We start from the raw sequence: 9,758 nt of genomic DNA on the forward strand, positions 1-9,758 counted from the left end.
ACCCCTGACAGACAGTAATCTGCTCTGATACCACTTGTCACCTCCCAAAAGAGCCCTTAAGAAAGATGGGCAGCCCAGGACTTAAATACTGCTTTTCGGCCCTAAACCTAGCCGATGTGGGACTATTTGTCCGTGACAGACCGCTACCTTTTTTATAAGGAGAAGGAAGATTTGCATGTAGATCGATCAATTCTTATGTATTTACATCTCTTATACCTAAACTTCAATTTTTTAACATATATATCATTTTGTATATGCGTGAAAAGATGTATTCCACTTTTTAAAAGTTAAAAAAGTGGTGTTTTATATGTGAGATACAATATTTGGGTGGTATACAAATAAAAATGAAAGTTTATGGGTTAGATATGTAAATACTTAGGATTGGGGTGTATGCATGTAAATGCCCCTAAAGAAAAATTAGAGTAACCATAATTCCTCAAAGAAAATTTAGTCGACATAGTGCATTTTCTTCATAGATATGAAGGTCAAGTCCGCAACATAACACCATCAATCTTTAAGCCTAGTGGCCAATCTCCTCTAATTATTTTATCTAATGTCATTGTATGCAAGAACAATATCCTACTGTTCAATTCCTACCTAAACTTTTTCTTATATGACTGGTCTCTTTAATTGGACTCTAACCCATGTTCAATTGGTATCTATATTTATTAAAGTTTTTCATTTGATCAATATTCTTGCATAACCAATCACTTGGACAATCTCCTTAGCCAATTTTACATCTCTTATTGTTACTCTTGCTTTGCCAATCTCCCATGTTAAAATATTTCCGACTTAATTTGTCTTTCAAATGACAAATCTAGCAATTATCAATATTTGTCAACTTCCCTCACCAAATCAAGTTGAATTTCCTTCACCATCCATCATATTGGATTCAAAGTTGCATGATGCTAAATAGGACGTTGAATCTTACTTGAAACCACTGTATAATCAAAGGTACTAGAAGGGAATATAAACTAGATTTGATCTTATAATCTTTCAATTGAGCTGTTACAATTGGTATGTTGCATGGAAGAGTTTTGAATACAAATTCAGGAATAGCATCTAAACCGAATCTAAGAGATTGTGTGCGCGTGTGTGTGTGTGTGTGAGAGAGAGAGAGAGAGATACCTTGGAGTTAGAGAATAATATTTTTCTCATAAATTACAATATTCTTCCATGTTTGACGCTTATCTCCCTCCCACTTATAACAAAAATTAATGTCAAACCTAAAGAAAAAATTACACTTGAGAATAGACAAGCAAAAATTTATATATGATTGGATGACGTCCAAGTAGTCATCTCTTTTGAGTTCTTCGATTGATTGGATGACGTCCAAGTAGTCATCTCTTTTGAGTTTAGGGTTTAAGTTCCACATGAAGGTGAAAAATGTGTGTTTATTAAGTGAGCACTGCTAGTTGATACATTTAAAGCAAAATATCATGATAGTATGATTTTGAATTATTAATTGATTGTGCTTAATGACCAAATATTGCTAGATGTTTATTGCTTGATATGGGTTTTGTCAAAGATGACTTAGTATCTGATTGCTCCAGAAACTCCTAATCATTGAATTATGATTTAACTTGGTTTAAATTAATTAAAAATTATTTAATTCTTTTAACTTAATTTATAAGCTCTTTTTAACTTAGTTCATATAATCAAAGTAATAGTAGGTGTTACTTCTAGTTAGCCCCCTTCAACCACACCTTGTTCGTCTACTTTTGGTGACATCTACATATTCAAACTAGATCAATATCTAATTGTCATCCTTTATCAAGGTTTAAAAGATTTCCAAATTAATACTCATTTGGCCTCTCTTATCAATGCACACCAAGCCATAATCAACATTTAGCTAATAATTAGGTTGATGTTTAGCTGACATTATTGCATTAATCCTTTGATCCAGCTTGATTTATTAACTTCGCAAGATCCTTCATTCATTAAGGATATCACCATGATTGTTTAATTGGTCCTTTTGTTACAATTATTTTATTTTTTGCTCTCTACAAATATAATGATGATGTTTGGTGTAATTATACATTAATTATGATAGAAGTTCTTTATTACCTAGTGATTTAAATTCCCTTTAATTTTTATGCTATATATTTTGTGTTTTATTTATTTGTTAAATTTTTTAGAGTTAAGGAAACTGTAATATCTTCTTTTTAAAGTCATTAAGGGCGTCTAGCCACATAATAAATGACAAAAAAAAAGAAGTAATCTAACAAATATCCCATGTATTTTCATGAAATGATAGTGCTAATGTTACTATATAAGTCATGATTTTATGTACCATGTATATATTATCTCTCAACATAATCAAATTAATCTAACAAAATTTAAAAGATCACTAAAACCAAAAGTTTGAAAATTGGAATAGACATTGAAGTGGAAAAAAAAAGGAAAGGTTCATAATTCAATTGTTCAACCGATCGCTGAACCATATGACATAATAATAATATTATTTAATATATTTTTAATGATATAATAATAATATGACATAACATTTTATTCAATTCAACACACAATAATATAATTCACGACACTTCAAGCTTAATTATTTTGAATATGATTCTAAATCAAAATTTGGATATATGATATTTTAATTATTTCATCTATTTTTAATTTTAGTCATCCCATTGAAATCAAAAGGCCAAAGATTAAATAATATTAGAACCATTTGATTTATCAAAAACTCGGCTCGTTCCCCAATTCAATCAATGGTTTCATACGAAAGCAGTTTGGATCTATACCGAACCAGCAAGAGGACTAGTTCACAGTTGAACCAATCAAAATTACTGATCTAATCCCGGTCCAAAGTTAATTTTACATAGAACCGAAAGTTGAACCCATTTGGTTTTGACCGATTCTACGTAAAAGGCAGCTTTGAACTCAAATTGAACAAGCCTGAATATTGATTTACAATTGAACAAATCTTATTGATCCATCCGGTCCAAATTTAAAACCACATATACGACTAACTATTAGAGATTCACAAATATACTATTATTGTAGTTGTATTTACCTTTTAAATTTATTTGCATTGTCTCATAATTCAATTGCATTAAGAAATAATATATGTCAATTTCTTCAAAATAAAATAATAATAATAATAGATAAGAAAACTCATTAAGCCTACTAAAATTTTGGAATAATGGGTTGGAAAATACTACTTCAACCCATGGTAATCTCAACTTGCGGCAACCAATGCATTATTGTCCACACATTTTTCTTTTTAAATCATTTGATTTATTTTTTAAATAAAAAATAATATCTATAAATTAAAAAGGAGTTGATTGAGCCGAATTTAATCTTCGGTGGGTGGGTAGAGCATTCCTCTGAAGTTAATGAAGTTGGTTACATGACTAATAAATAAATGCGAAAGCTTCAATTGTTTGGGCTTCCGCTCTGGCTTTAAGTGCAAGTATGAACAAAAAAGAAAACAAATATATTAATTTTGTCATTAACACCAGCTTTGTCTTAACCAAACCTCTAACAAAACCCAATAAAGCATATTTCCAATGCTGAAAATTTTTATTTTAGATTACTCTTTAATGAGTGCAAGAAAATTTACGGTGGTATAGTAATGGATTATCATTCTAGCATTGTTCAAAGATTCCACACACACTTAGATAAAAGAAAATAACTAGTTGAGACACCAGAACTTTTTATGTGGAAAACTCGAAAGGAAAAAAAAGTAATGGGTTTGACTCAATTGTAAAAATATACTATAAGTTGATGATTACAACAACCACTTCTACCAAGGGCGAGAAAGGATTATAAGATCTTCATAATTACAATGTTAGAAATTTGTAGTCAAGATCGGGCAGCGAATGACAGCCATCGGCTGCGGCTGACATGTGGTGGTCGACAGCGTTCGATAAGTGTGGCGTTGGAGTTCAAATTCTTCTCAAAGCTTCAAGCTCCTCTTTATGCCTCAAGCTCATGTCCCCCACTTGAGAGAGTTGGAACTCTATTTATAGAGTTTTTGGTGCAATTAATGCAAGAGTACAAACTTCTTTGATTAGACAGTTCGGAGAGCTTCCTTTCACCATATGATATTTAATTAACATTTGAGTGCATTAACGAAGTCAGAATTGATCGAACTTGAGCTCGTTGGATTCGTCTAATCGAAACGCTTGATTCAACTATGAACTTACTGGATTTGACGTTGGTTTGATCATCCAAATATGTCCGAAAAACTTCCAAATGAGGTTTAATGGCTTGATCTGAGCTTGCTTTGACTCAGATCAGATTATTGTTGGTACCATTTGGTTCGTCTCATCGAGTTAGTCAGTTTAATTATAAGTTTATTGAAATCGGAGCTCTGGATGATTTTTTATCGAGTTTTGAATATTTCTCACACAAAAGATTATGTTGGGATCCATGTCTTACCTCAAGATCAGTGATGGAGAATAGAAATTTGTTGATGTCTCGCACTCATACAAAAAGTTAGATTCTTAATTTTTTGAATTTTTTAGATGAGTGTCAATTAGGGTTCTTAACGATCCGATTTCGAGCCGGTCGAGGTCGCAGCGAATAAATTTAATGAGGCTCGAAATTGACTTGTGGCTCGTTATTAATGATTTCATGTCGAGCGGGCTCAAAATTGAATCGAACTCCATCAGGCTTGAAATCAAAATGAATTGGCTCAAATTGAGTTATTTGGATCTGCTTGAGCTCAGAATCAGTCGAATCTAAATCAAAATTGAAACTAAATGGCTCATATTGAGTTATTTGGATCCGTGCCAACTCTAAATTGGCTTGTAACTCATTATATTCAAATTCACGTACTATTATATATATAATTTTTATGAACCATACATTTATGACTCGAAATAGGCTCAACAAGAAATTCAATCGAAAGTCTCGGCTCATTTATTTCAATCTGATCTTAATCGAGCTAAAATTTAAATTAATTTTCGAGCGATTAAAAATGTTTGAGCTAAGTTCACTCTCACAGTATCATTGTATTATATTAATACCTAAATATTTTTTTCATCTTAAAGTAAATATAATTTTTTTTACATTAATGTTCAGATTCAATCAAAATATTCTGAGTTTTTTTTCTTTTTTTCTTTCTTTCTTTCAAAGACCAATCAGAAGAACATAATAAAAAAAACAGTGAGTTTCCTGGCCAATTAATACACTATCATGTCTAGAAATGCCACAATTCCCCACATCTTCATTCGTTTGTTGCACGTTTAGGGAACTTGTTTCATCGGAATTAGTATTATGCAATTTGTGGATTTTATACTTTAGAGATTTGCCCTTTCATAAAGTTGCCGATGGTTACAAATTAATTGAATTTTGATTTTTTTAAGGGCAAGTGAACGTCTACGGAGCCAAATCAGAGGGCATTTACATGCACGTCACCCAATTATTATCTATTTACATGTCTTGCACCTTGTCTTTTTTTTGTACATTTATATAACTTAAATTTTTCATATTACATAAAAAATATTATCATTTTAAAAAGTGAAATACAACTTCTTAGATGACAAATACATAAAAATTAAAATTTATGTGTTCGCTATATAAATACAAATAAGAATTGAATAGTATGCAAGTAAATATTCCTAGTATGTAAGTAAATATTCCTTATATTTTTTTCCTAAAGTCTAGGGTTAACTATATATCAAAACTTACATTAAAATTTTTTATATATATTGCATGTTGGAATATTCACGATAATTGAGAGATGATTTAACATATTAGCGTTGCACAAAAATCTAATATACATATATAAAAGAAAAGTAGCAATAGGAGACATCATGATTTGTTACGTGAAATGACAATGGAAATGGGAAAAGCCACGAGACTTAATCAAATCAAAGTACTTCATTATGAGATTGTAAGTAAATATTCCACTCTTCTTCTGAATTATAAAAGATTGAGTTACAATGTTGATAATCACATATGTACAATAGTGATTTAAAAGTCTTAATTAGGATACAATTCATTTAGCTCTTAGTGATAATAGATTAGTGAACCACAAAAATCGTAGTTGATTGTTATAAAGGCAATAGTTTGTCAAAAAGACTGTGATCGGTAGTTGTGATTTTGTCAGTTGGTCACGGAGTCCATAGTTGAAAATGTAGTAGCAGTTAGTCACACAAACCATAGTTAGGGGTTGCTAGTTGGTCACATAAGTCATAACTGAAATTTGCAGTAGCAGTTAGCTATATAGGCTTTAATTGATCACATAGGTCATGGTTGGTTCCTATAGTAGCATCAATTGGCCATAGAGGCTATAGTGGAAGATTGCAATGACAACGATTAGTTAAGTAAAATGTAGTAGGAATAGTAACGACCACATAGGTTATAGTGGGTCACTGCAAGCGTCAACTGGTCACAAAAATTATAGTGGAAAGCAGTAATGATAACAACAAACAATGTAGGTTGTATTGAGAAGCTAAAGTAGTAACTGGCCACAAAAGTAATAGTTAGTGCTACACTAATTGTTTGTTGCAACCCTCCTCTCGAATTTATTATCTTATGCTCGAGATAACTTGTCAGCATATAGCATATAAAAAACTTTACGAGTTTAGAGAAAGTCACCACATTCTAAATATGAAAGTCATAAGCTATTGTTACCGGGAGTTATTGACGAATATTCATGGCATTGTTTATTACGTCGTATCCATGATATTGTATTCAAGGATACTTCATTACATTGAATTTGAGATACTTCGCTGCACCATATTTGAGATATTTTATTACAATGTATTCATGATACTTTATTACACCGTATTCGTGATACTTCATAAGCGACCAAGTTCATCATTGACGGCGAGCATGGGGCGTCTAACGATGGTGTATGACAACCGATGGATTATAGTAGACAGTGGTTGATGACTATGGAAGCTAAAAAAATTATCATTAAGTTTTCTGTCCAGAACTATATTAGGATTTGACTCCTCCTCCCCCTCAATTGAACATAGGGAGAGGCATTTTGGTCATTTGACGAATAATTCTCATAACCACCCAATCAAACAACCAATGTTGATTCCTTTTGATCATAGGAATCTTTTTTAAAGATATGAGGGTTTTAATGACCTCAAAATCAAATAATCTTGGACTCGTTGGGTTCCTCTCGTCGAGAAGCTCGATTTGACTATATGTAGGTCGAATTTGGAGTTTATTGAATTTCTAATTAACTATCTAAAGCCTCCAAATGTGGTTCAATAACTTAATTTGGGGTTGATCAAACTCAGATTAGACCAATTTTGGTATCATTGAGTTTGTCTTGTTGAGACGGTCAGTTTGACTATAAGCTTACTGAAATCAGAGCAATGAATGATCTTTAATTGAAGTTTGAAAGTTTCTTGCCCAAGATATTATCTCGAGATTCGTGTCATACTTTGAGATTCATGCAAAATGATGAAAATTTGTTGATGGTGTATCATAGCTATTTTGTGAAATGCTGATGATGCCCTTAGCGTTTTGAGGTCATTGTCATTCATCTTGGGGTTGGTCGTGTAAACAGTGAGGTCATTGCTTGTGATCGGCCTTCTTTTATTCGAATGGTTGACATGCAATCCTATTGTGTACTTTCGGCCGACTTTTCCATCCGCCCAATTTAGCTGCTTGACACGCGTCTCACTTGGGATCGCTTGATTTGATTTGGTGTATTTTGATCCCCTCGAACATGTGAAAGTTTGAAAGAATCTCAAAGTGGAACATATATTGATAAGATAGTTGGAATGGTTCCAAAATAAATAAATAAATAAATAAATAAATGGTGAGGCACAAAATCACAAATGGTCATATTTTGTTTATTTGTTTTATTCTATTAGTATATTAGATTTCATGAGTTCTAAAGATTTCTTTTGTCAAACTATGATGAATAAATTTCATTTATTGATTTATGGTACATTTAAGATATATTCTTTAATGAATATTTAATTTCTTCCGTTTCATTATGAGATTATTTGATTTATTTTGTGCTTCAATGGCTTGTATAAGTGGTCATTAGTCAACTCTAATTCTTGAAGCATCTAATGATTTCAAAAGAGTTATTTAAAGCATTGTAAAAGATAAAATCTAAAACCCAATGCAAATGTTTAAAATAATTCACATAGAAATAGTGAATTAGTTAAATGGATAAGATGTTTTAATTATTGGAAGAGAAGAAGATAAATTCATTCCTAATTGACCCTCCAAACAATTAAATCAAATTCTAAAATTGGAGACCCAATTCTGGTGATACATTTTTAAAGTTCATCTCCAGGTGTTGAAAAAACGAGAAGATAATAAAATTTAGGGGCATTTACAAACATATCACCTAATTCTTACGTTTTTTACATCTCTAACACCTAAATTTTATTGTTTACATTTAAACCACCCATATCTTTCATATCACATAAAAATACCTTGAATTACATACTTTTATGCAAAGGGAATGCGACGTGTACGTAAAAAATTGAAATTTAACGGTTAGATATGTAAATTAAAAAAAAATTTGTGCGGCATGGATCTACTCTAATCAAGATTGAGCTTAGTGCCAAAGTGGGTGAATTAAAAAAGGCGTCATAAAAAAAAAGATATAGGCAAAAGAGGACGAACACAACTTGGACTTCGCTTCTCAGCAAATTGAGAAATATTAAATGGCCACTAGTTATCAAATTAGTTGAAGAATTATCAAAAATGAAAATAAAGATAATTTATTTATTTCAATTAGTAGACATAATAAATAATTTTACTCTTAGAGTTTATAGAGGTATCAAAACTAATTTTTGATTATTTTAAAATTGAGCTCTAATCATTTTCAATATATAAACTATTTTATCCCCAATTTAAAAATTTTGTGAATTATTTTTCAGTACTCTAAACTTTGGGACTAAAGTTGTCCCATGTAAATAAAATTAATTTGGCACTTCACTTATTTTAAAACTTCCGCCATGCATGCTCTACCATAAATAAATTAGTTTAGTTTAAGCGCTACCAGCCCAAGTTAATTATCAAAGTAACATCAAGCTATGAGATACCGACTACCTCTTGGACTATTCAGTTCTGGAAACGTGTAGGGCCAGATCTCGCCTTCCTTATTGCTTCGCGATTAAGCTAAACAATGCCAAAATAATTTCACTTTTAAAAACCCATTGAAGCTCCCAAATCGCACCCACGCAAACTGGGTCCCCCGAAAAACAATCTATTTTGACACGTCATAATGTGCCGGTCAGTGGGCTCCACGTTAATCGACCCCCAACCTCCATAAATACCCGTCCACCCCTCCTCCTTCCTTCCCTTTTCTCCACCCGCTCTCTCTGTTAATAAAATTTTCTGCAAGTCCTTATTACAATTCAGGCCCATAGAATTCTGGGTTTTAGATATCGGCTCATTCCGATACTTTCTAGCCGATGTCCGTGTCTCAGGAGTTCCTCGCGGCCCTTGAGGGATGGGAGGCTCGGCCGCCGGCCGAAACGGACTGGTCCGGGCCTGTCATGTCTCCCGAGGAGGAACGGCGGCTGAAGCGCATGATATCGAACCGGGAATCAGCCCGGCGGTCGAGGATGCGAAAGCAACGGCACCTCGATGGCTTAAGGAACCATCTGAACCGGCTTAAGTCAGAGAACCGAGAATTATCGAACCGGATTCGGACCGTGGTCCACAACTGCCAATTTTTTCGGCTTGACAACGACCGCCTCCGGTCCGAGTTGGACTTTTTCCGCGGCCGGCTTGCTAAAATCCACAGGGTTCTCATTTACCGGCAGCTACAGCGGCTTGTTTTTCCCTCTTCTGCCGCCCTATGCGGT

At 32.9% G+C, this 9,758-nt stretch overlaps 2 protein-coding genes across 2 annotated transcripts in view; both read left to right on the top strand.

Moving 5' to 3' along the window:
• Positions 1-7,586, top strand: part of LOC110026379 (serine carboxypeptidase-like 19) — a 24,690-nt gene extending 17,104 nt beyond the window's left edge. Inside the window, exon 14 of the mRNA XM_020727292.1 lies at positions 7,443-7,586. Within this exon, the coding sequence (XP_020582951.1) occupies positions 7,443-7,586 (144 nt within the window). The remainder of the gene's footprint in view (positions 1-7,442) is intronic.
• A 1,568-nt stretch (positions 7,587-9,154) lies between these two features.
• Positions 9,155-9,758, top strand: part of LOC110026380 (basic leucine zipper 4-like) — a 7,064-nt gene continuing 6,460 nt past the window's right edge. Inside the window, exon 1 of the mRNA XM_020727293.1 lies at positions 9,155-9,756. Coding sequence (XP_020582952.1) covers positions 9,363-9,756 — 394 coding nt within the window. The 5' untranslated portion in view covers positions 9,155-9,362. The remainder of the gene's footprint in view (positions 9,757-9,758) is intronic.

This window comes from Phalaenopsis equestris, unplaced genomic scaffold (assembly GCF_001263595.1).
Source record: "Phalaenopsis equestris unplaced genomic scaffold, ASM126359v1 Scaffold000369, whole genome shotgun sequence".
Lineage (NCBI taxonomy): Eukaryota > Viridiplantae > Streptophyta > Magnoliopsida > Asparagales > Orchidaceae > Phalaenopsis > Phalaenopsis equestris.